The sequence below is a fragment of the Branchiostoma lanceolatum genome, chromosome 11, assembly GCF_035083965.1.
Source record: "Branchiostoma lanceolatum isolate klBraLanc5 chromosome 11, klBraLanc5.hap2, whole genome shotgun sequence".
Lineage (NCBI taxonomy): Eukaryota > Metazoa > Chordata > Leptocardii > Amphioxiformes > Branchiostomatidae > Branchiostoma > Branchiostoma lanceolatum.
Window position 1 is genome coordinate 3,073,438 of NC_089732.1, and position 27,544 is coordinate 3,100,981.

General features: G+C 40.9%; 1 protein-coding gene across 2 annotated transcripts; it reads left to right on the forward strand.

The window, feature by feature from the left end:
- Positions 1-327: 327 nt before the first annotated feature.
- LOC136445037 (VWFA and cache domain-containing protein 1-like) lies at positions 328-26,042 on the forward strand. Of its 2 annotated transcripts, none has more exons than XM_066442884.1 (29): positions 328-901; positions 5,258-5,320; positions 5,711-5,859; positions 6,485-6,591; positions 7,420-7,573; positions 8,078-8,222; positions 8,824-8,959; positions 9,333-9,419; positions 9,883-10,020; positions 10,695-10,795; positions 11,661-11,793; positions 12,289-12,453; positions 12,908-13,031; positions 13,657-13,774; positions 14,275-14,353; positions 15,419-15,508; positions 16,127-16,269; positions 16,999-17,093; positions 17,431-17,514; positions 17,828-17,938; positions 18,486-18,608; positions 19,019-19,118; positions 19,284-19,382; positions 19,797-19,862; positions 20,236-20,322; positions 21,003-21,235; positions 22,009-22,151; positions 23,303-23,545; positions 24,336-26,042. In XM_066442884.1, the coding sequence occupies exons 1-29, from the start codon at positions 590-592 to the stop codon at positions 24,617-24,619; spliced, it is 3,912 nt and encodes a 1,303-aa protein (XP_066298981.1). In that variant the 5' UTR covers positions 328-589; the 3' UTR covers positions 24,620-26,042. The 2 variants fall into 2 exon arrangements, with proteins under 2 accessions (XP_066298981.1, XP_066298982.1); XM_066442885.1 differs by having other exon boundaries at positions 23,303-23,530.
- Positions 26,043-27,544: the final 1,502 nt, after the last annotated feature.

Here is a 27,544-nt window from a genome sequence, read left to right on the forward strand (position 1 = left end):
ACAATATTGAATTACTATCCACAAAATTAGTTTGGATTAACAAATTTGTTTTATCAATATAAAGAAACTATGCCAAACCCCTGCTGATGTAATGTAACGGCAAAGGCAAGGCTCTTACCGAGTGTAAAACTAGTCGCTTATTTGAATCTAAGAGCACTGGGATAGAGTATGAAAAAAATGAAATAATCATATTCTACTTATTCACAGCATAAAATATTGATACTCTGTTAATCTTAAAAGTTATTTTAGCAATCTTAGTTTATGAAAAATAGCGAACTTGCGTTTCAGTTGATTTTTGAAAATATCCTCCCCGAATGGTTAGCCCGAATGTGGGTGCATGCTCTATCCGACTCCGATGGCTGCGTTTGGCAAAGTTTTCTGGCGCTGGGAGAAGAAAGCATAACTGGAATTGTTTCCCGCCGCTCACTGTTTTACGCAGCCCAGCGTGCGCCCCCAGCTACTGGATATTTCTGCTGGAATTCCTGAGGATCTCTTCACACAACATGACGTGAATCCGAGCAAGTTTTCCCTGAGAAATTTTACCTTTTCTTTTCCTCGGAGGCGAGGTAAAAGTCGTCCAACAACAAAGATGGCGGCAGGGACTCGATTGTTGTTGTGGCATGCTGCCCTGTTTATGGTTCTTTTGTGGACGACTCTGGGCGACTCAGACTTGGATTCTCCGATAACTGGCGACAGAGAGAGAAGCTTATACAAACGGGGTGTAAGCGGGGACCACCGTGACTCTACAGACGGGGATTTGCCGTTCGATTTCGAGAGTCTTTTCGGAAGAATGAACCCCGTGAGAGACGACATGGAGGTGACTGTAGAAGTGGCCGCCCGGGCTTTGGCCGAAACACTTCACAAACTGGGCGACGAGAAAGTCGGCATTTTACCCATGCAGGTACGACCCTACAAGTCCACTCACATCTGTATATATTCAGTTATTCCTTTAGATTAAGTGTGCGGTTTAAATGAGAGGTATTTTTGGTAGCTTCTTTGATCTTGCCAGGCCACAGATGGCGAGTTGAGTGTGTTTTGCATGTTAGAAAAGACTTGTGAAAAACCTCCTTGGTTCCGCGTCACACCAAGGGAATAGGAATGCATTGCCTGGAGGTTTTCATCCAAATAAGCTCAACAATTTCTTATTCATACGTGCTACAGTAGCATAATGTATGTTGTAAGTTTTTTTTATCAAGTGATAGTAAATAAGAAAATATACTATACACATAGTCAGTATACATAGACAAATAATCACCCACACCCTATTTAGGTCCTTGTAGTGGATTTTATTGGCGTCTGAGTTTTTCATGGTCAACATTTGCCTTTAGATAAAGATGAACGCCTTTTTTAAATGATAGGAAAGTATAACTTGATTTTTTTTCTTGATTTTTCCTTGCTTGTTTCAGAACTACTAAATATTTGCTCTGATGACTTTGTCGCCAATTCGCACATACGTGTACGATTGACCATATTATGCAGTGGTATAAAAAATAGGAGCTTGTACACTCGAATCATCTGGGGAACAAACACTTAGCAAGTAAATGTGAAAATCAGTCAACAGGCATTTGTTTTGCACCCTGTGTGCGTTTCGTCTCATTTGAACTTCAAAAGCCAGTGATGACAGTGTGAAGAAAGGAAGGTAAAAGTCGGACTGGGCTGCTAAACAGTTTTGTAAAGATGGAAATGCACCTCTTTATAAAAAAAATGATGTGCGTCTATCTTATTTTAATGTTTGTTTATTTGTAACGCGTAACCAGTGAACTGCCTGAAGGCATAACAATAATAACACACCAAATTATTTTGTACAGTACAATTGGCTGGGTTAGACCACACTGTAAGGTTTGATCCAGTCACACCGGGATGGACCCTTACTCTTATTGATAAATGAGGTGGGGTGTTTAACGTGCTCGAGGTGTGGCTGTCCTCAAACACAGACCTCCAGCTTTACATCCCATCTGAGTGAATGTCGGTCGTTAAAATAGGTATTCATTTTTACCTGAGTCAAGAAAACATAAGGGGGAAAGCGCCTAAGCCCTCTCCCAAGGGCACTACATTGAGGCCTGCCAGAGATTCAAACCCAGAACCTTTAGATCTGATAGGTCAACAACCGTATCCACAAAACTTGATGTCTAAACATAATTTGTTGCCAGCTGGCTTGACAGGGCATCCATGCCAACTTTTTATTAGATTAAAGAATCATGGATTTTTCATTGACAAAATGCAAAGTTGTCAAGATTTCAGTGTCCTAATTTTGTTAGAAAATACTGTAAATTATCTCAGGTCAAATTTTTGCTGTACAAGGAGTGAAGGACCTTAGGTGAAACACTTCCTCTGCTGTTTGCAGTTTGCCAAGCAATTATACATGTGAAGCACATGTTTTGCAATCCTGTGGTTGATGGTAGGACATAATGTAAGTCTTGCAATGTTCACGGTGGTTTTATTTTGGTGGTTTTCGCGGTGACCTATTACCGCAAAATTGTGTTACTGCTGTGCTACAGAATTGTTTCAACCGCAAACTTAATACACAGTCGAAAACCTCATTTCCCCTCCCAAAGCGAAATCTAAAGTCCTCCCAATTCAAAATAAATGAAATTTACAGTGCATCTATGCCCTTCACAAAACTGACATCAATTTATCCTGCACTGATCTTATTGCTGATACAGTGTATCCTAAAGCACAATTTGGGGGCAAAATTGCTGTTGGTACAAAAAGACAATTTTATCTTGACAGTTGGTGCTTGTAGTTGTATAAGACTAAAGATTTAACGTTTGATTTTGAAGAAAAAAAGGATCTGGGCAGCAGGTCACTCATTAAGAATACCCCAGCGACGTGGTGTCATGAATTAATCGAACGAGTCAGTTAATTAAGGTGTAAGTAAACCGTATTGATTTTTGAAAGATTAGAAGAGGAGAATTTTGTCCATGTGGCAGTGCTGGATCCCGCCCCAGAGATAATGCATTATTTAGTCCCCCCTTTGACAGTCCTGCCTTTCTGTCAGTGACATTGCCAGAGAAATGGATGGATGCAGCAGCCACCTTTGTGACTGAGGTCTTTATGTCTTCCCCTGTGGATACATCTGACCTTTCTAGTGCTCAGCACTCAGCTAAAAGAGAAGCAAGAGGTTGGAAAAGTGAAGGCCCATCTGCCTCCCTTTATTGCAAAGTATATTTTGCAAAATCTATTCTAAGCGATGACTTTCCTTTCTTTAACTAAAGTTTAAGCATCATTGTCTTGTGACTTACATTGGAAAAGAAAATTTAACATTTTGTTTCAAGATCATAAAAGATTAAATCAAAAGCAATGTTGTTGTTGTGCAATAGTGTTGCAGTTGGAAAAAGGTGTATGTATTAAAATCTATCTAAGGCGCACTTTAGACCTACAATGTTATAAGGTCGTACGATCATCGTCGTAGGCGACGGTTTTCTTTAGACACACGGTCAGGAAATATCATGGGACCCCCGCGGCGCAGAATTCCAATGATGTGCGCGTGTGACTCAAAGTGAACTCTTGCGCTCAAATTCAAAATGGCGGGGGAACCGCTTGTTTTCGTCAAAAGATGAAGCTTTTACTGACTTTGCAACAACTGTTGCCCTGCAGATGAGACGTTGAGAACGGTGCTCAACAAAGAAAGAGATTGAGGCTGGTACAGAGACGGACGGGATTTAACCCGAGTTCGTGGCCGCCGCCGGGGATGTCCCGGGGATCGAGGAATAGGGGCATACTAGAGAAGTAGCCACTGGTAGCAGGGCGTCGCGCCGGAATACTAGTAACCGGTTTCGGACGAGAAAAATATGTTTCCATTGCTAACTGCATGCATATTTACAAAGAAAACGATAGAAACTTTCCTTCCCGGACAGGAAACAGCACGCTGTAGGCTTATTAGCATATCACCCACTTCCGTCGCTGGCGACGATTCTTCTTTAGACGAGAAAAACACAGCCACAGGCCCCCCCGCTGAACGTCGTGCGACTGGGTCCGAGGTGGTCGCACGACATTTCGAGGATTTCCCGTTTATTGCCGTCGTACGATTGTTTTGATCGTCTTTAGACGGCCAAAAAATACCGTCGCCGGCGACGTCGCCCACGACGATGATCGCACGACTCTAAAATGTCGTAGGTGTAAAGAGGCCCTAAGCAGGTTGTCCTTTTTTCATTGTTTACATGTCTTAATCTGTATGTCTGTATGTCAGCTTGCACATGTACTTTGCAGATGAAGACTGTGGACACAGTTTTTGATAAACTAGGTGTTTGGACCTACTTTCTGACCTACAAACTTTAACAAAGGGTGGTGTTACATATTAGCTTGTTTTGTGATGGTGTGTTGTGCTTTGAAGATATTTATGTGTAAAATTTGTTGTACAAGTACAAATGATGAAAAAAGCTTGCAGATGCCTGGTACCCTAGCTAGGCTACCACATTTAAGAGATACAGTTCTCAAGCATTATGTAGGCCTTCTCAAGAGTGTCTTGAGAAGGCCTTGATAGCACTTAGATATCTGAAGTGTGCATTCCGCTGGGACTACTGATGCTACGTTAGTAGATCTCTTTAGATTTACAGTTTTCATTTCAATGTGTTGGCCTAAGAGTACCCGCATTATCGTTGTTGATGGAACATCCTTGATACCTTGGACTGATTCGGAATGGGATGCCTGATGATGGAGAATTCCCTCGGTGCAGTCATTAATGTCCTGATTTATTCAGTGGCCACAGTGCTAAAGATGAGATTGTTCATTCATGTGGGGATATTAGAGTGAAATGCCCCATTGATTTTTATGTGGGAAGCTTTAGTGCTTCATTCAGGTAGATACACCTACCAATGTCAACAGAAAGGGGTGGTTGCGATGTTGATGGTCCAAGACACTTTAAAGCTGAGATTTAGGCCTTAACACTGTTTTCAAAGCATTTGGTACAGTTCACAATATAATGTTAGATTGAGTTGATTTTTCGCTTGTTCACGCACTGAATATGAATGTAAGTTTGTAACATAAAAAGTTGCGCATCTCAAAAGCTGGGATTTTTAAATAAAAGCCTTAAAAGCCTTCTATTATACTGAAGGCATTTGGCACACCTTTCAGTGGGAAATGGCAAGAAATATTTGTCCTAGATTCACTATCATTAAGGATGTCCCGATCATTTACTATTTTACTGGTATAGAATGAAGTGTAAAATCAGTTATTTTTGAGAGGACATAATTTTGTGGTAGGAGGGAAATGAAAGTGAGGCATGACAATGATGTTATTCAATGTTTTTCTCTTTCAGAAAATCTACGACTCTTTGTCATACTCAGTAAAATCATCAAATGAACAGCAGACAATACAACAGGTATGTAATCAATTGCATACAGTACTATTTTATTCATGAAAAGACATTAGAAAATGTAATTCTTTAAAGTTAATCTTCAAGATTTTGAAATTTAAGTTTTGTATGTGGAACCATTTATTACTACTTTAAGAGTGGTGTTTTGAATAAATAACAACCAATAAAAGCAAACAAATTGCTGCTTTTTTGTCTGCTTCTTTATAGCGTCTTATTTATTTATTTATTTATTTCTGTTTTCTTTATCCAGGGTGGACGCACTCAGTGCTAAACGCACTGCTTTTCAGGCGTGCCCTGCACAGAATAACATAAACAGACTACATAACATAACAAGGAAATAACATTGGGTAATAATTAGACTGTTTCAATTTCTGTTGTGTCTTTTGTTATTCTCAGTTGAAGAGAAATCTCAGGAACAAGTTGAATAATTACGTGGGCGCCCTGGACAAGCTGAGACGATCAGTAAGGAACCTGTACAGAACTCACCTCCGCCACATCCTCACTCAGAGGGACGACTGCTGTTACCTGGACAGCACGCTCCTACAGTAAGTATAGCACCACATTCGTAAAGTAAGATATGTGTGAGGGGGTGGTTTAAGGTAGTAGTTTATTCATAGAAATAGACCTGTCCCATAGCCCCGCCCACCTCTGTAAAGACGTAGAAATACAAAAAAAAAGATTAAAGAAATGCAAACATTTGATGCACATGCAGCCACTCTCTCATTGATCAAACGCTAATGGTAATTTGGTCGAATTTCTAATTGTGATGGACAGTCAGGATCCGTCAAATATATTAATGCAAGATCAGCGGCCTTGCCACGGGAATCAATCTCATACATGTGTATGTTGTTTTGTGGGTCAACTTAGCCATCTTGTATAGATGCCTTATTTGAAATTGGTGCACTGCTTTTTGAACGACAACAGCAGATATTGTTTGATAAGGCAACAAAATTGAATATGTCATCGCAAATGAAAGTGATGTTTTAAGAATATAACAGCTAATGATGGGTGGTATTTTCAGTATTGCAAAGGGCAATAAACAAGCTTTTCCAATGGTTGATAACATGATGTAATTGATGGAGTATTAATGGTTGCCCAAAATCAAGTTTCCAAACTTTTTGTGTCAAGTTAAGTGATTCAAGCTGTTAGTTTTTTTTTTTTCCCTGGTAGGTTTGACAGTACGTTCCAGACAAACATCTCCAGAAGTCTGAGCTGTGACAGAATAGCCACGGGCACCCCCTCCAGAATGTTCAACCCTGGCAGGAATCTCACCAGAGGTAGGACTGATCAAATATTGTCGTATCCAGTGTTCTCGCCAGAATTTTTTCACAGCATAGGAGTCAGGAACAGAAGACCAACTTTACGCAGCGCAAGCGCTAGCTACGAAGAAATTACCACAGAGTAGGGAGTCCGGCTTGTTCCCCCGGAAAATTTTTGAATTCATAACCCAATGAGACACTATTTCCTGCATTTTGAGGGATAAATTTAAGTTTTTCCTCTATTACAGCCTCATTCTAAAGTCAAATATGAACTTTTTATAAGATTTATGAAGGGTCACAAGGTTCTTTCCAGAAAGAAACACCCCTATGCTGGTTGAAACACAGCATAGGGGTCCAGACCACAGCATAGGGGGTCCAAATCACAGCATAGGGGGCCCCTATGCTGAGAAGGCCTGGCGAGAACACTGGTATCAATGTGAGGTACAGTCAATCTGGTACAAGTGGCAACCTATTGATAGTTTTGGACATCTCTCGGATAGGACGTTACATGGAGATCTTGTGTTTGAGGAGAGCCACACCTCGGGCACGTAAAAACCCACAGCACTTATCGAAAATTGTAGGGGTCCTTCGACTCCTTCCCCGTGTGAGCGGATCAAACCTTACAGTCCGGATTGACACCTTGTAAACGTCCTGAATCAAAGTTGAACTGTAATTGCCAACACAAAAAATTGAATTGGCTTCTGTGACGCCACATTATGTAGATAGAACACGTGACTCGGTGAGCAGTGGATCATGTGTTGCAGAAAGCCTATGGCGCCTCCCGTCTCTGTTGAGAGATGGTTGTAACGCCCTGGTGTTTACCGCGTAAACATGTTTTTTTCCCAGTGTTCATGGAAAACCTGGAGGCTTCCCCGTTCCTAAAGTGGCAGTACTTCAGCTCGGAGGACGGGATCTTTAACGTGTTCCCGGCGCACAGGTTCTCCGCCAGGCACAGGCACCGCGACTACAGATGTGAGGAGGGCTTCGAACACAGGAACAGGTGCGGCTTCACCTTCAGTTAGTCATCACAAACTGTCATTACTGTTACACGTACCTGCGAAGCTGGTGTGTTACTCGGAAAGGCGGTTGTACCGGCTATATGTATACAGATACAGATCAGTGCTTTTTTTTCTCGGTTACACACAAAATTTAATGTTGGCAAACATTTTAGATGCAATTTGAAACATCTACATGCAGCATTATTATAATACCTGAAAATAGCATGCAAATTGCATGTTAAACGTGGGTATTTCGAGCCCTATTAGTCATGCTCTAAAAATCTTCTCTTTTATTGGTGTGGGTCTAATAAAGTTGTGTCATTTCTCTAGGATGTTCTTTTTGGAGGTGTTTTGGATCTTGTGAGACACTTCTTAGATCATAACACATAGTGACTGTATTAATTACCTTTTATCTTAATAGCTTGTGATTTTACCAACCAGAGTCTAGGTTTTCAGTCCCTATTTTTGTGTTGTTTGTCTAACCATAGAAATCTTTCCTGTTCCAGACCTTTGTACTCGGCTACAGTGAGACCCAGTCCTAAGTATGTGGTGATTCTTGTGGACAGAGGTGTAGCATTGAGTGAGGACAAGCTACGCATCGCTAAACAGGCGGCACAGATGGTCATCTCAACACTCATGGAACAAGACAAGGTGTGTATGTTGGACCTTTGAACTAATTTAAGCTATACTGTTACTATGAAGGTGGTTATACCGGGGAAGGAAAGTCGTGTAAAGTCATCATTAGGATGCGACGCCATAGTCTTGCGAGACTGACGGCTGCCAACGAACGGTTATACCGGCACACTGAAAGCAAAATCTCTGTAACAATTATGTGCATGATTTCTCCATGTGTAGAACTCCATGTAAAGGGGATGTTCAGTTTAAAGATCCAAACTTGTCATCATTTTTCCATCTTTGTTGCTTTTGAAGTTAGTAAGTTCCAACCATGTTCTGACTTAACATGTGACGTCGGCGCAGCGTAACGGTTAGAGTGTTGGACTCAGAACCAATAGGTCCCAGGTTCGATACTCACCATGCCCCAACGTTGTGCCCTTGGGAAAGGTGCTTTACACGACTTTCCCTGGCGGTGGAGTGACGCCCACCGAGCCACTTGGGCTAATCTGTCAAAATGTGTGCCAAAACACACTACGGATTTGGTACGCCAATGTGACAACATCTGCACATTGATATCCAACGAGAGCCGTTAATTTTTTTTTTGACTTAACACCAACAAACCTGTCTGTTTTTGTAGGTTGCAGTACTGAGCCTGTCCGGTAGGGTGAAGACGTCCTCAGAAGACGAGTGTTTCCGCCGTCTCCTGGCGCCCGCCTCGCAACAAGTCAAGCAGAAACTCAACAGGTTCATCGACAACATCAAACTGGGCAAGGGTGAGACAAACGTCTCTCTGAAAACAAGACAGCAAAGATGTTGTACCTCCTTGAAATGATTGAAGTTTTTGCAAATATCTTATGTTAACCATCATTGTGAATTTCTCGCTGATTTGAACAAAACCTTTGTATACAGAAGAAAAGTAGCGTGTCAGAAAGATTTTACATTTTTTGAACAAGCCTTGATCTAGAAATCTCTAATTCCTTTTCATTTATTGTTGGCCACCAATCAAAACTGTTGTACGTAAATAAGTACAGCAGCCATTCTCAGTAATGTGCTGAGAAAGCTGAGGGTTGATTGATGCCCTTGTTGTATTTAAAAGGGTTTTAAGAGTCATGACTGCATGTAACTTAAAGTTGAACATGTTTGCAGGGGTGACGAACCATGCACTGGGGTTCCGAGAAGCCTTCAGCATCATCGGTAACACTTTCCAAGCAGACAACGTTGGTCCTAACACAGGTAAGGCATACAGAACTGCACATGTCAGGATGTATTTGATAGGGACAAGTCTTACTGCGAAAAATGAGAAGTTTTTGTAGTTATTTACTGTAAAGATCATTTATGTTTTTTAGAATAATATAGATTATAATCTGGAAAAATGCTCTGGAATTCTATTCCGTAAATCTTTGAAGTGGTTTAGTTTTTACGTTTTTCTGTGGATATGTTTTTCCATTGTTATACAGAATCGTTTCAACTGCAAACTTTAAAACACCTCCTTGTCCACCCTACTGTAAAATTAACTCTCAGCCAAAGTAAATGAATGTACAGTATTTTGTTTCAGAAGTTGTTGTGTGGTACGTCTACTTCTAATATGAATAGACTTTGTACTTGTAGGAGTTTCCTTGTATTTGCTTATGAAAGAGTGTTTTGTTTGTTGATTATACAGAAGTTAAATGTTGTTTGTTTGCTTGTGTTTTTGCAGAGTCCTTGATTTTGTACATGGGGTCGGGAAACGTTTCAGACCAGGAACAAGAGGTCACCAACATCATGAGCACACTGGGCAGGGAGAACAACAAAATAGACAACAGGGCCATCATCATGACATATGCTCTTGTGGACGGTGAGATTTTTCCCGTTTTTACGCTACTTCTGCATTCTTTTGACCTGTGTTGATGTAATTGATCAATTTCAGAGGTATTTGTTTTATCAAAGATTGCTGTACACAGTTACTGTGTCTTAAATGTGAAATGTTTAGTGATTTAATATCGTGAATAATTTCATTGTGTTGGTAACGAGTGACTGTCCGCCATCAAATGACCGTATAAATTTATTCACAACCTCATACAGCATTTACATGAGCCGACGTTTCGGTGACTGTCTGTCCCCTTCCTCTAGGCAAAAATGACTGGTTCAACTTCACACTGCAGCTAGACGCATTTGTAGAATTTGTCATTACTGTAATTCTTGATTTGTTAACTGTAACTTAATTTTAGCTGATTAAACAGTCACTGGTCAACCGCTAAAATTTCATTATCGCAAGTATTTGATCACTAATATTTGAGACGGTAATGTTTGTTCCCACCGTTAAGATTAAGAGCGTGACCTACTCCATTTTCCCCCAACGGCTATATTTTCCTGTTGCTATATTTAAGTAATTTACAGTTTTTCCCTTTAAAGGAAGATGAGGGTCGCTGAAACATATGCTCAATAAAAGACATGTAAATATTGTGGTGAAAAAACTCTGTGATACATTAGTTGTTGAAGATACTATATAATTCCTGTGTTCTCTTTTAGATGGTAAGACAAGCTTGAGTGAGCTGGGCTTTCTAAGGGACCTGGCTAACCAAGACTACCAGAAATATGGTGTGGCATCAAAGAACCCCAGGCCTGTGAAGGTAAGGAAAATGTAAACAATTGTGTTAATGTATGCTGTATAATTGATAATTTATGTTACTTAACTTCATCAATGGCTCTGAATTTCTAGAAATCGAATTAATGGAAACCATCTACATATTAAGCAGTAAAGTAACATTTCATTATAATATATATGGATTGACATCGCCAAGTAGTTTTGGTGACTGATAAATTCTGCTACAAAGTACAATGTTTTGTCTTGTTTGGTCAATTTTGCCGAATGAATGGTTTGTAAAAGAATAAAGGAAAAATTTCTGATTGGGAGTTGTTGCCAATTTTTTTCTAAATTGGGATTCTAATAGGGAAAGAGGAGTGATTACCAATTTGTTAGATTTATGTGTCCTTACATAAAACGTAGGACATGTTTAGACACAGCAACCAACCCTAGTGCCTGTAATTCGACCTCAAAATATATGGAATGATGTAATGTATGATTGATTGCTCATGTCATTGCATATCAATTAGCGAGAGTGTTGCTGTAATTGATCAATTCCCAGAGCTGACAGGGACTGGGTAATTAGGTCATGATGGAAAGTGAATATTAAATGGTATTATATTTACATCGGCTAAAGGATAGCCTATGCTTGTTCCAAGCAAGGACGTGATATTGTCTTTTGAAAAGCGTGCCGTAAGATAATTCCCTTAGTTATGCGAGCCAACAAAAACCCGGCGACAATTTTCTGTGAGTTCTCACATCACAACGACGTTGTATTTTTGCATAATTTTGCATTGTTGAACTAATCATGTATAGAAATTACTAAATAAATTGACTTTCAAAATCTGGTTTTCTGCCCTTAATATTGCTTGGGTTTCCTTTAAGTGTGTAATGTTTTCTCTGTTCCTCAGAGTGGGACCATGACAGTTCTGAACTCGCTGAGTAACCTGGGCTCCACCGTGGGGCGTTTCTACACCATCCTGAGCGCCAACATCACCTCTCGAACACACTTCTCACTGCCTTATATGGACAGGATGGGGGAGGGTGAGCCTTTATGTAACAGACTGGTCTTCTGTAGTTTCCCACAAGTTTTTAAAGCTACATTATTTAACATTCTGGTGCCTCAAATTGGAATATTCTTGGTAGAAACGTGAGTGCCTACAAGAGGCTCGCTCATTTTTGACACCATCACAGATTAAAAAACTGCAAGAATATAAACAAAGATTTGAAATAATGTTTTTTGTTGGATGTCTTTGGCCACGCTGAACACAAGATTAGACACAAATGTATGTGTAGTTAAGAATGTTGTGACATGTCCATTTCTTAGCATGACCCATTTTTTGTTTAAGTAAGTCACTCACAGTCTTGCTGATTTAGTGTAAGGAGACTTTGGTCAAGGCAAACATACAACATACTTTTTTTTAAAAGTACATTGTATTTGTTAGATTGATTACAGAAGTATGCCCAGAATTATGAAATGCAGGCAATTTTAAACCTTTTTCATACCTGTACATTGACACACCTGTTCCCCCCCTCCAGGACTGATACTTAGTATCACCCAGCCTGTCTACTACACCAAGGGGGAGAGCGACCACCTGCTACTCGGCATTGTGGGTATCGACCTGAGCATGGCGGACTTGATGGAGGACATGACGTACTACGAGGAAGGGCAGTCGACATATGCCTTCGTCATTGATAAAAACGGTAGGTCACCTATACTGTATCCATTTGATACCGAACATGTAGATAAGGAATGAGTTTATGGTGCTATTTTTGAAAATTCCAAAGGGACAAATAAGGTACTTCTATTTATGTCACTTTTGTTAGAAGTTTCAACCATGGACTTCTCAGTGAGAACTGTTAAGGATCAAATTAAATACAGCAGAAAGCAGTTTTGAATAAGTAGTTGAAAATCTGGAAAAATTTGCAGTTGTTATGCAGTAACCGTTGCACTGCGAAATCACAACACCAGAAATATGCGTTTTGTGTTACAGTTTCTGTACCAAAGTATTGTTCCAGCCGTGAACTTAAAACACCTTAAAAACCTCCATTCCCCTCCTACTGTGGAATCAAGTCCCCACAGAAATAACTGAATTTCCAGTATTGTATATTATGATTAGGTTAGATGTTTTACAGGTCTTGTTTGTCTCCCCTGTAGGTTATACCCTGATGCACCCCACCCTACAGAGGCCAAGTCTAGTGAAGGAACAGCCTCTCCATACAGATGTGTCACACTTTGAACAAGTGCCTGGCTTTCAGACTGTGCAACAAGGCATGCTCAGGTATAGTACCCTAATCAAGATGTCTGTAATTGAAATGAGTCAATCAGTTTTCATGCTGTCCCAGTGTCTGGTAGGACTAAAAAAAAAGCATCAGTTTCTAGTTCGCCGAACCAGTTCCAGACTTGTAAAAACGTTTCGGTCCGAGTAAAAAAAAACGAAACGCTGAGAACCGGTTCTGTACTTGTAAAAATAACATCCTCTGTTTTGTTCTAAACTATCTAAAACCTTCCTTTGGACTTCATCATTGTGTTTGGTTGAAATGGAATGGACTTGCTATTATAGATCTTTAGTTGTTACCTTAATCGATCAATGTTATATTTTAGAACAGCAGATGTTTGAACATGAAGCCAATTGCAATGCTGTGTAGTGATTGTTGGAAAGGTTTATTAGATTAATTTGACAAAAATACAAACATGGTGGATTAGTTTATTGTCTTTCTCACAACAGATCACACATTTAGTTTATCCACATTTACTTCTTGTCTCCCTATTGATATATCCTATGTCTAAAACCTGGATGGAAATGTAACCTATAGATATAATACTGTGACAAAAATAGTGCGAATTTTAAGACCAAAGACCAATCCTGGTCATTTGTGTGTTGACTATCGCTATTTGTTCTATAGTGGCAGTGCTGGTAGCAAGAGTCTGACGGCTGTCTACAACACTAGCATGGTCGGGCGCCCTGGTCGCACAGTGGACAACGGACTACACATCTACAACATCACCTACACCTGGGCACCCGTAAGTCGCTACATATAACTTACCTCTGGGCATCTGTACATGTACAGTCAAACCTGTATTCAGCAACCACCAAAGGGACTGAGCAAAAATGGTTGCTGAGGACAGGTGGTTGATACCGACAGGTTGGCTCGTTGACCAAAATAAATCATACACTGGAAAGAAATTCACCTTTAGTTAGTTCCCAGGAAAAATATCTACAAGAGATGCACAATGGTGTTTAATCCCCATGCTGTTATGTAAACAAATTTAACTGCTGTATTAGCAAATGTCTATGAATGTTTTATGCATGTAATTATGTGTTATTGAAGAATTGATGGGATTTGACAAGTCATGCATTTTTGTGAAAATAGTAGTATACCCATATACCTGCACAAACATATTTGCATATGAATTATGAATGACATGTATAGAAGGATTAAGTGTTGATAACATTTTGTAATTGTAGAGGAAAAGCCATAGATGTTTACATAGTGTTCATAATGTATGTTTGTATGTTACAGGTGGAGGGAACACCATTCATCATTGCCACTGCAATAGTGGAAAAGGACATGGAGAGAAGGCAGCTCATGAGCACAAACTGTAAGTATCCATAACTCTGAAACTGTGCAAGAGATCTCATACCTCTGTGAGTTTTTGTGAATTTCTGATCTAGTTCATTATTGTAGATTTCTTGTTGGTTCTGTTTACACAATTTGGGATGCATAGTCATGTAGTAGAAAATTGAAAACAGGAAATAAGAGAACCAATTTTATTTTAATTTATTTATTTAACCAGAGCACATCTCAGATCTACTGATCTGTTTTTCAAATATCCCTAGGCACAAACATTAAAAAATAAAATGATAACTATTGATAACCTATTCTGGCACCTTTGTCATGTCGAGCATGCTGAAATAAGTGTGGAAACACACACAAACAATGTAACAGACAAACCAAGAAAAATACTTCCTGTTTCACGTTTTTTCTGTTTCTATTGATTATTGTATAAGTCTATGTGCTCTCATGAAGAGATTCATCAGTCACGTGTGATTACATGTTACTAAAATATTCTTCAATCAGTGACTTAAAAGGTAACAAAACAGGTGATCAAGATGTACAGTAGACACTGAAAATTTGGAGGTACGTGTTTTGTTACCTTTTAAGTCACTGATTGAAGAATAATCCGACTAGTAACTTATGCTTTCTGGATTCACTTGTGGGTAGCGTCGTGTGGCGCCAGTGTAGAGCGCGCGGCTGTCAAACAATGGGATCTAATTCCGGGTTGTGCCCAGAGACATGTCCGAACTTGCGCCACGACGTTGTGCCCTTGGGAAAGGCACTTAAGACGACTTTCCTTCACTCAGGTGTAAATCAGTACCTAGCTCATCTAGGGTTAGGGAAGTCCCTCGGATAGGACGTTAAATGGAGGTCCCGTGTTTGGGGAGAGCCACACCCCGCGCACGTTAAAGAACCCACCACACCTTTCGAAAAAGAGTAGGGGCATGCCCCGGTGTGCGATGGTCCAAATCTTACAGTCTGGTCTGGGATGACATCTTGAAAAGGTGATAGTCACCTGTTATGTCAATCCTTCCACAAATGGGGTAAATCGAAATGAATAGATAAATAGATGGACGAACGGCTGATTGAAGACTTGTTGTTTTTGCAGCACCTGCGGGCCACATTCTACTGTACCATCGCCTGGACCTGCCGCTGACAGGCTCCACATGCATGCACCTCAAGCAGCTGGCGACACTCGGTGAGAAGCTCAACGATTGAACTTGTGAGCTTTTCACAATTCAATGGCATTTATAAGCCAGTAGTTCTGGATTGTTAGGTTTGGACAGTAGAGAAAATAATCAGATGTTAGACATAGAAATGTAGACATGAAATGAATTAAATGAGGTACTATGATTGGCACTGGGTGAGACACTCTAGGATTGAACTTCTGTGCTTTTAACAATTCAATGGCATTAGCCAGTAGTTCTGGATTTTTGAATGTGGACTAAAGGGCTGCTTCGCATAAAGATGAAATGTGTTTGTAATGAAATTAAATGTATTTTTAAGACTATGCATTACTGTTACTGACATTCACTTTTGTAGGGCTTGAAATACTGCATGGATAATATGCACTTTTGTGCACCCAAAATGTGCACCTATTTTTGGACTGTGGATGCACTGGTGTACCTAGATATTTGTGAAGGTTTACTGTAAAAATAGTATTGTACACAAGTATCTGGCATATGTATTTGAAAAATAATAAAACTATTGAGTTCATTTATTTCATTTTTTTTTCTGTGCACCTGTTCAAAAAAAATGAATTTCAAAACAATAGAAACTGCTGTATGTTGATTGATTATTTTGTCTGAACCAATAGAAACTGCAGCCCTGATGCTGTCGCCCGGCAGTTTCCAGGCCCCCTATGAACACTTGCACCAGCCAGAGACCCTGCGTATGGTGCAGCACCTCACCATGTACCTTACAGACAACACAGGGCTGCTGGCAAACCCGGGGGTCAAGGTATGTATTTATATCTTTAAAGCCGGTATAACTGCCCTGCTGCATAACACACCAACTTCTGTATCTATATCTGTATTATATAGCATAACCGCCCTTCAATGTGACACACCAGCGTCTGTATTTCTATAGCCGGCATAACCGCCCTTCAGCGAATCACACCAGCTTCTGCATCTGTATCTGTGTAGCTGGTATATCTGCCCTTCGCCATAGCATACCAGCTTCTGTATCTGTATAGCCGGATTAACTGCCCTTCGGCGTAACTCAAAAGCTTCTGTATCTGTATTATATAGCATAACCGCCCTTCAGCGTGACACACCAGCGTCTGTATCTGTATAGCCGGCATAACCGCCCTTCAGCGAATCACACCAGCTTCTGTATCTGTTAGTATAGCCGGTATAACCGCCCTTCAGCGTGACACACCAGCGTCTGTATTTGTATAGCCGGCATAACCGCCGTTCAGCGTATCACACCAGCTTCTGCATGTGTATCTGTTTAGCTGGTATATCCGCCTTTCGCCATAACACACCAGCTTCTGTATCTGTATAGCCGGTATAACCGCCCTTTGCCGTAACACACAAGCTTCACAGGCACGCAGCGCGACAGTAGCTGGTTTTATTACACCGAACGACCTGTCACACTAATGTTTGCTCATCTAGCTGCAAGTGTTCTTTAAAGCTATCCAGTGAAAATGCCTCTAAATCTAATGAAAATTGTTTCCCAATTTTCCAGGCAACTATCAAAGATGATGTGGCCGCTACAAGCCGCATCAGTCGACACTGGACGTCTCAGGAGGACAGCAGCGTGGAAGACTACATTGTCAGGAGGTGGGTCTAGTGTATTTGGTGCTTTTTTTTTTAATGAAGCAAAAAAGGAAACCTTGGACCTAGATTTTAGTTAGTATTTGTACAGGCCGATAGGGCCATCCAAGGACAATAAAGGTTTCTACTCTACTACTCTACTAGTTAGGACCATTCCATTTCAAATGTAACTTAAAGTGGTTTGCGATGAAGCAAGGGGAAAAAGCAAATGCATGTTCGTAGAGTGATGCTTTTGCAGTGGATAGGTCACCACAGACATGAAGTGAAAATAGAACCTTCTCGGCAAAGGTATAACTTTTCTTTTTTGAGTGTTAAAACTGAATTACTTCTGTCCACTGTACAGGTATACTGCCACTCCCAGTGGTGTTTACAGAATGTACCCTGGAGCTGTGATGGACAAGTCCTTCGATGCCACTAGGACTCAATGGTAAGTACAAGTCTTCTTTGATAACCTATTCTGGGACCTTGATCTAAATTCCTGTCAGTGCCCCTGACATGCCTAGCATGTAGAAAAAAGTGTGGAAACACACACAGACAAGTAAACAAACAGACACAAACACCAAAACAATACCTGCTGTTTTGTAGAGGTATCAAGGATGGAACAAATCAAAATATTAGGCACGATGCTGCATTGTCAAGTTTTGTAGACCCAGTAGTAGTAGTAGTCCACTGTGTTCTGTTGCTGCAGTGGTATGAACATCCATTAAGTTAAGTTTAACACTAAAACTGTACATCTGTAGGTATACCCATGCTCTGGAGAACCCCGGACGACTGACGCTGTCTGCCCCCCACCTGGATGCCTTCGGAGCCGGCTATGTCGTCCCACTGAGCCAGGGGGTCTGGGAAGGAAGGTAGGAGATGTTTACCATACAAAATGGAAAGATTTTAGAATCCATTGTGTTTCAAACACTAGAAAAACAGTCACTGGTTGTTGAGTGATGGGATAGAAGGCATGAGCCTGTAATGCCCAAAGAATTCGGTAAAGCACACTGGGTCACTTTTATTGATAAGTGTGTTGGGTTCTTTACCTTGCAGAGGTTAAATGCCAGAGGTTTGATACACAGGACTGAAGACTTTACGTCCCTTCAGTTAGAAGGATGATCTAAATTCTAATAATTGAACTGCAGTCCTGTCCAATAAGGTCCTGAAAAGACTGCAAGTGGTCTGAGGATTCGAACCCAAGACCTTTAGGTTTGCACTCATTAGAGACACTGCAATTGTAACAGGGATATAACAGCATTAATCATGTGTAGTGTAGCAAAACTGGTAGCTGGAAGTGTTGTTTCATAAAGACCCTTTGACTTTGTCAGCTTATTAATATATGGAGTACCTGAAAATGTGTGTGATTGTAAAAAGAATTATTTTTCTTATGTACCCTGTATATATTATGTGTTGTAGGTTGGACGGATATCACCGGTCCACAGACAAGGTTGTAGCTGTCATTGGCGCCGACTTCACTCTCCGCTACTTCTACAAACTCCTGGTGGACACACTGTCACTGTGTAAAGAGGACAGTATCAGGTAAATTCACAATACATCATTCTGTAGTTTCTTCCTATAATGATCATATTTTTATTGTCGTGCTGAAATAGAGATCCAAATATGAAAATGTATACATTGTGTTTGATGAAGGTTAGACGTCCAGGTAATAAGATACACCAAAAAACAGTTCTGCAACTGGATAAGATTTTGAATCCGTCATACACTGATGCTGTCTGAAACGTTGGCTTGAGTAAAATTGCTTGAGTAACGGTTTTTTGTCACATACATTGTGTTATTTAATGCAAGAAGTATTGTTGTTGGTTAAGCAGTGCCCTTGGAGGGTCTATGCCAAGAGCAGACCAGCCTGGCGAGCCCTATGCATGTCTGCAGCCGCCATGCATCAGACACTGATGCCTGCGAATGATTGATTGATTGTTGTTTCCTTGCAGGTGTTTTATTTTTGACGACAAGGGCTACATGGTGGCACACCCCGGCCTGATAGAACCCAGCAGACAGGGTCCCATCGAGCAGAGGCACATCACACACATGGTCAGTCTTTCTCTTATCAAAAAGCAGTCATCCCCAGTTGAGGTGAAGCATGATGCTGTTTCAAGTACCTAGTGGTAGTGCAATACAGCTTCGCTACGGTGCACGTTTGTTGGCCAAGCATACCGGGTCACAGACTGTTTTTCTGAATGTTGTTTTTCTTGACAGGAACCTCTTGTTGCCAATGATATTCTGAACCACCGCGGATTTGTCCAGAAGAACATGTGCAACAGTTACAACGACAGGACCATTCAGAGACTGTACCAGGTAGGTCATGCTTTACTAACAGCTTCTTACAGATATACCTGGGTTGTAACTTATATGATACAGTTAATGTTAAAATGTTTGCAGCTAGTTTATTCCCACAGTTTTCACGGTAACCTCTTGCTGCAAAATCATGAAACTGTAATGATTCGTTTCGTATTAAATTCTTTCAACGCAAAATTAAGTCCCTGACAGGTGAAAATAGTTGATTTGCTGTTCCTGCATTAGGCAAACTCCATTGCGCTGATAATCCTGTAAAATGGTTAACTCTTGAGTGACCATTTTTACTTGAAATTGAACCTAAGAATCGTCAATTTCCCTTTTTATAATTCTGCTCAAGTTTTGCTGGGAGTTTGTCATGCTTCTACACGATTAGAAATTCTTGTTGACTCACAAGTCTTTTTTGTTCCTTCTCAGTTCAACACCAGTTTCCAGGGTGTACTGACTAACTTGATCCATGGGGAACACTGTGCAAAATACAGGGTAAGTGCTTAACTCACTATCTCAGTCCTTAGGAGCTAAATCTCAGCTATCTGCCTTGAAATAGAAGAATATTTCATATCATTCCAGTTTGTTAAGAAATCTGTATTGTCATTCATACCTTTGAACCTAATGGTTAGTGTGTCAAATGATTTCAAGTTTATCAATTTTTTTATTATTTTGTAGTTCACATTTGCACATGTTCATACTTTTCTTTTGACTGATGGATTTTAGCAAATGATATACCTCAAGTGCCTTGCTTTGTTGCCAAAGGTAAAGGAATTTAGAAAAAGTGACTATTGTGAATTCAAAATTGTACGTATACTAAAGAGAGAAAATGTATGAATGTTGACGACATCTTTCTCTGTCCCCCCAGATTATGTTGATCCCCGGCACCAACTCCTTTGTTGGTGTTGTGAACCAGACTTGTGACGTCATCACTGCGTTCTGCCCATGCAGTATGGTAAGCACGTTTCTGTTGTTTGAATTTTTCATGATCTTTAATGTACTGTAAAACTTAGTATGTTTTCAGTGATTGTATTTTTGTGGTATCTTCTCCACTGCAAAATCATGACCACGCAAATAGGCATCACTGCTATACTACGAATTTATGTGATGAAATTTTAGAGGTTGAATACTGACCGCAAAAGTTGCTGAAATTAAATAACCGTTGACAAATCAAAAATTACATCACTCACTACTGCTACTCTACTTATTTATTTTGAATTACCACATTTGTGGAAGGATTGACATAACAGGTGACTATCACCTTTTCAAGATGTCATCCCAGACCAGACTGTAAGATTTGGACCATCGCACACCGGGGCATGCCCCTACTCTTTTTCGAAAGGTTGGGTGGGTTCTCTAAGGTGCGCGGGGTGTGGCTCTCCCCAAACCCAGGACCTCCACTTAACGTCCTATCCGAGGGACGTCCCTAACCCTTGATGAGCTAGGTACTCATTTACACCTGAGTGAAGTGAGGAAAGTCGTGTTAAGTGCCTTTCCCAAGGGCACAACGTCGTGGCGCAAGTTCGGACATGTCTCTGGGCACAACCCGGGATTAGATCCCGGGTCCCATTGTTTGACAGCCGCGCGCTCTACACTTGCGCTACACGACGCCACTAATGTCTTGTCCACTGCCAGGTTGACCGCTTGTGTCTGAACTGCCACCGTATGGAGCAGACGGAGTGCGAGTGTCCGTGCGAGTGTCCACTCCAGCTGCAGCAGTGCTCCGGTCAGCTCGCGAAGGACGAAGACCGTAACCCAAGCTGTACCACGCGCCATGAGCCTATCGTCCTACCGCACATCGACCCCGAGGTCACGGAAGGCGTGCCGCAGTGTTTCAACTCCGACTGCTCTAGCAGGAAAACATACAGGTAAATCATATGAATTCTTAGCCCCACTAGTTGTAAGCTCCTTGCATTCCATTTCCAGCTCCTCAAGAGAGTGTAGTCGGCCCACCCAATAACCAAAAAAAATCAAAGATCTCATTCCTCATCAAAATATTTGGAGTTTCTCTGAATTTCTTAATTCCATAGCCATAGCCATTAGAGATGTTTGTGATCCTCCCCTTCCCTTCTTCCATTAATCAATCTCAGTTATAAGGGGTCAGTTCTAGGGAATCACACTGCTTTCAGTAAGGGGGTGTCAGCCTGTAGTACCTGAAAGTATAGCTAGGGGGCCCAAAGATGCCATGTTTCTTCGGGACCTCAATAACTACTCACATACCAAAATTTAGTCAATTTACAAATCCATAAGGAGGATCTTGAGCTATAGATGCGAACACAAAAACACCAAAAAAAACAGTACTGGACCTGACTCAGGGGATGGCCACTTTGACAGATAAAATTACTATGAAATTACCGTGGCAGTGCTCTGAAGCCACTCTAAAGCACAGAAAACACATTTGTATGGCTGGAGTCAAATTTTCATACCTAGCACAATCAAATATTACGTTTTAACCAGTTCAAACATGCTTTTGTCCTTATTGAAAATCTAGCATTTTCCGAACAAGTAGTTTAGGTACAGGTTCAGGTCCGGACCTGTACCTTAACCCGTGTACCTGTACCTAAAATTTGTTTAGGTACACAGCTCTAATCAGAGGTAACCTACCTTTCTGTAAATTAACAATCATTTCTGTTGTTTGCAGCGACTGTTTCGGAGTGCTGGACTGTGAGTGGTGCATGCTGGGCCCAGACGGAGAGTCCCCCCTGGAGAAGGAGTACTGTGCTAGTCAGCGGGTGTGCTTCGGAGGCGTGGTCGGCAGCAAGTCCCCCTACTTCGACGAAGTTGGTAAGTGGCAGGGCTCTCACTAGGGGTGGATACCGGTTTGCCTTAATAAGGTCCAAGTCCAAGTTTAGGTCCAGAGATTTAGGTTCAGGTTCAGGACCTGAACCTGGACCTGATCCTGTCCAATTGATGTTTTGTTTTATTAGACCAATATTAAGCATGGAGAAAAAATACTGACATGCACGACTATAAAAGTTTCTTGGTGAGAAGACTTCCAACATAAACCAGTGTTTGCTATTTGAATGTTACACTTATTTTAAATGCCTTCTTTATCAGAGGGGAGACTCAAAACACTTTTTATCAAACAAAATAGAAACATATATTTGTACTTTGTTCAGTTTTTTTTGGACTCAGGTTTTGGGCTTTCTGGTTTTTGGACTTGGTTCTTGGATGTTATAAAGGTCCAAATCAGGTCCAGCGAACCGGTATCCACCCCTAGTTCTCACCAAAATTTTTCACAGCTTAAGAGTCAGGTACAGAAGGCCAACTTTGCGTGGAGTGCCAAAGACATGGCCACAGTAGGGAGTCTGGCATCTTACCCAGGAAAACTAAAATTCATAACCCAAGGAGACGCTATTTCCTGCATTTTGATGGATACATTTGTGAAGCAAAGTTTCCCTCTATCACAGCCTCATTCTAAAGCCAAATGTAAACTTTTTGATAAGATTTATGGAGGGTTACGGGGTTCTCCCCACAAAGAAACACCCCTATATATGCTCAGACGAATTCAGTTACATGTGTAGAGCTGTGTACCGGGTACAATCAATTAGGTACAGGTCCAAAATACCTGACCCTGCTGTATCGGTACTGGACCTGACTCAGGGGATGGCCACTATGACAGATAAAATTACAATGAAATTACCGTGGCAGTTGTCTAAAGCCAGTCTAAAGCACAGAAAACACATTTGCATGGCTGGAGTCAAATTTTCATCTGTGTTTTCATAAAAATGATACCTAGCACAATCAAATGTTATGTTTTTACCAGTTCAAACATGCTTTTTTCCTATTGAAAATCTAGCATTTTCCGAACAAGTAGTTTAGGTACAGGTTCAGGTCCGGACCTGTACCTTAACCCGTATACCTGTACCTGTACCTAAAATTTGTTTAGGTACACAGCTCTAGTAACACGTGTGTTCTACACCACCCCCACACAGCGGCCAACCAGTTCCCCCGGCGCTTGCACAACGCTCCCGTCGGCCCGGTGGCGGGCGGCATCATGGCGGTCATCCTGGTCTTCGCGCTGGCCATCTACTTCTACCGGCACCACGTGCACCGCTTGCAGCGGCAGCAGACCCTGCAGAACGCCGAGACGACGATGCGGATGTCTCAGCTGGACGAACGGGACGAGGAGCCAGATGACCCGCCCGAGAACCACGGGATAGGTAGCTTCTTGTTAGGTATTGTATGCCGTCTTGTGCTTTGGGTGTGGCTTGTTGTTGTTGTGAAGTGACATTTTTACAGGGTACTAGTATTTTCTACGCAAAAATTTCAAGGGGGCCATTGCAAGGGAGCAGAGCGACTAGGTGTTGAGTTTTTAGAGAATTTCAAGTTAAAATGAGTCATTCAAAGGCTTCCTGTCTAGTGAATAACCATCAGACAGTTAGTTCTTGTTGCTTATAGATATGGTCACAAAAGTAAAGTATTTACGTACATACATGGATACTCAATGCAGTGTTGACCATGGCGTGATACAGTACTGTGTAGGAGTGTATTATAGACATAAATGTTGTCAAATAAAAATAACAGTGCATCAATTATCACTTACTTCTTGAGAATGCAGTCCCAAACGCGACTGAAAACAAATGTCTCGTTCTCACCAGATCACACAATTTTCAATGACCGTCTATCACCTTCTTCAGGGCAATTTGGATTGGTTCACATTACCATGCGGTCCAAAATCTTGATGTAGGAATGTATTATAAAATGTTGTCAAGTGAAAATAATCATCTACTTCTGGAGAATGCAGTCCCAAACGTGACTGAAAGCAAATATTTTGTTTTCACCGGAGCTAGAAAAGAATGCATATAAACCAGGCGACATATACAATGCATGTCAAAGAAACTGATTTGAATAGTGCATTTTGAATTGTAATGTCTGATATGGACAAAAGGTACACATAGTAATCATTGTTACAAGTAAGACATCCTCTACCAATCTTTACACTTACAAATGTTTCATTTTCACCAGATCACACCAGCTTCTTCCTGGCCACCATTGAGCGGCGACCGAGTCACCACGATCGGAGGAACCGATACTCGCGCAGCACGCGCGGAACCGACAGCGACCACGGTTACAGCACCATGACCCCCCACGAAGACAGCGAAAACCCGCCCGCGTACTTAGAACCCCTGGTGCTGGAGCCGCTCACCGCAGATAAAAACTACTCGGAGAGAATGGACCCCCCTCCCCAAACAATGCTGGGAAACAAATTACAGGCCCCCGTACAGGTCCATATGGTCGACACCTGCTGATATGGGGGGCATATATAATAGTAACCAAAGTCTGTAATATTCTTGCCAGTACATATATCATGATATTGATCGCGGAGATTCTATATTGACGATGTGTCGTTATCTTGTAAATCATGGTCTCTCACAGCAGTTCCAAATCATGGTCTCTCACCGCAGTTCCGGTGCCTCCCGTTTGTAGTCCGTGTCCCACGTTGCAACATTGTGAAATGAAGTGCCAATTTTTGTATGCAAAATCCTGGGAACAACTGTAGATCCAGCGTTTGTGACAATGGACGTGTTAAGGGCTGTGAACATCTACATGACAAGAGTACAGTTGTACGCCATTCACCAATTGTATGTCAGACATCGTGACGTCGTTTTATCCGTCGTCTCATCGGAATCAAAATGAAATAATGATTGCAACATTTTAAAAGGGATTGTGACTTTGTTTGGGGTAGATTGTGTCTGTTCTTTTAGATACCGCACTTCCAATTGTATGATTACATGTATGTACATTGTTGAGATTGCACGTTCGTGTGAAATATTACAAACTCGAGCAGGGTAGAAACCACTAGTGCCAAACAGACAATCACTGTCCTGCTGCAGTTGGAAATGTGTCGAGAGTAAAACTTGTGCATCTGTATTTCTTACCACTTGTATTTCAAGAAATTGACAGCTAGTTGCAGACTATGAAAAAAAATAGGAAACGTATTTGCAACCATGAATGTTTGTATATATTACTGTACATTTGTATGACTATTGTGCCATGAAAAATACTAACAAACCATAATTATTATAGACTCTTGGTATTTTACCTCAGATTTCCCCATTTTACATGTTTGTGCAGATGCTGTATATTTTATCAGAGGCAAAAAATGACATTTTTGCAGGAATTGAATACAACTTGCACTGTAACAGCCATAAGGGGAATGTTGGTACATGTGAGGTATCATTATTGAGAGTAAAAGTGGGAAATAAAAAGAAACTTGCCCCGTGGCTCATGTAATGCTAGAAGGGGCCCCTTTTGAAGTCCACTATTCGATCTAGCTTTCGGAAGACAGTCTCTGTCTTATAAAGAGTAATTTGACTTGTTGTATAGTATTTAATGATAGGAAGACATATTTACTTGTTCAATATCTAGAGTGAAGGAGACGTTTTAACTGTTATGCATTTGAATTTTTAAAACTCGGATAAATAGGGACTCGAACCGATCAAAAACGCTGTCTACCATGGCATGACCTCAGGAGAAAGGTTTTTATGTTTTATATCTGTACAATAGCTTTGTCGTACATTGATCAACTGCCACTGTCATAGTTCTATCTGTCTACTGAAGTAATTCTACTGGTTCAAAGATGTAGGTGTCAGTATTGTACATAACCGCATTGGAGAAGTGGTTGCTATTTTTGTGGACGTAACATTTTTACAGTAAAAGTCTGAAAAGTAACTTGTGAATGTTCATTTTTTTTCCATTAATGTCCACACTGATTTGATCATTGGCAGCTGCTGGGCACTTCAAATTTTATCTGATGTGGTCTTTATTTGACAGCTGTAACCACATTATATAAAAAAGTATCCGACTCCCCCCCCCACCCCCATTACTGTAAATACAGAAATACTTGCGCCGGTTTTTTTGTCTGTGGTTTTCCTGGCGACCGTTTCACCGCGAACTTAAAGCCGCCGCAAACATTTTTATCCAATTCTGTAGCAGTATGTGACTATAAATCTACCGCAAACTTAAAACCACTAACACCCCATTTTCGTCTTAATAAAAACCACACAAACTTAAATGCATTTACAGTATCCTATGTATACAGTAAAACAAGACACGTTGATACATATGCTACATTTATTTACTATCATAATTGTATTCGTAACTATGGAATGTAGGCATACTGATGAGAAGCCAGAAAGAAGTCTTAATTAACTATCATCAACCATCAAACCAATACATTGATAATGTACGGACAACAGAAAAAGTACCGGTAACCATCACATGGAATGCCCAGCTTGGAATTACCATTGCTGGAATTGGAAATGCCTTTAAAGTTATTTTGCTATTAACAAACAACATGAATGTGTCACGCATCTTTTATGGAACTTTTGAATTATAGACCTTTGTATAAATAGTAAGAGGAAACTATCTAAACAATTGGAATGCTCATTTTTTTCTTACACAGAAAAACCTCAGAATCCTTCAAATCACAATTTAAGCAGTACAACATCTTGGGGATTAGAATCCCTTGAACCACATTAAAGGTCATTGCTTTTGGAACCTTACCTATCCTAAGCTTAACTACATGTATCTTGTTACTTATGCTACAACAAACAACAGGGCCACAACAAAGACATTCCATGATTATTAAGAAATGTTCCAGTTACAATTGGCTTATACAGTCTGTGGTGGTAGTACCATATATCTACTCCCCAAGCAGAGGAGGGGTTCCGGCTGGTTTTTGGCATGTTTTTGGCGTTTTTGTCGGGCTTTCTACTTTGTCATTTTTTATCTCTTATGACACAGTTGAAAGCCCAACAAAAATGGCTAGAAACCATCCGGAACCCCTCCTCTACTTGGAGAGTATAGTATATCCTCATCAGAATGGTATGGTAATGAATCAGCCAATTACATGGTACCACGTTCTTAACCCTAGTCCTGCTACGCCCGGCAATTGCCGGGTTGTACATTCTTGTTCTGTATGCTAGCCCAGACAATTGCTGGGTTGGGAATATTTCTACAATGCGCTAGTTGCACCCGCGCGGTTGTTTACAGCGTGGTAACTAAAATTGAGCAATATCAAACGAGTACTCTTTCTTTCAAATTTTTCTGCGCACTTCGGCAGTGGGGGTATAATTTAGCTCTGGAACTCCAGCAGGACAAGGGTTAAGATATGGTTAGGAACCAGCCAATCAAATGGCACCATCTCCTCAACACTATGACATGGTTTGGAG

Excerpts from the sequence above, each read along its gene's own strand:
- LOC136445037 (XM_066442884.1), top strand. The coding sequence starts at position 590 with ATGGCGGCAGGGACTCGATTGTTGTTGTGGCATGCTGCCCTGTTTATG. Across the intron at positions 14,354-15,418 it reads GCAGCTCATGAGCACAAACT|CACCTGCGGGCCACATTCTA; the intron begins GTAAGTATCCAT and ends TTGTTTTTGCAG. Across the intron at positions 23,546-24,335 it reads GATAGGTAGCTTCTTGTTAG|ATCACACCAGCTTCTTCCTG; the intron begins GTATTGTATGCC and ends CATTTTCACCAG.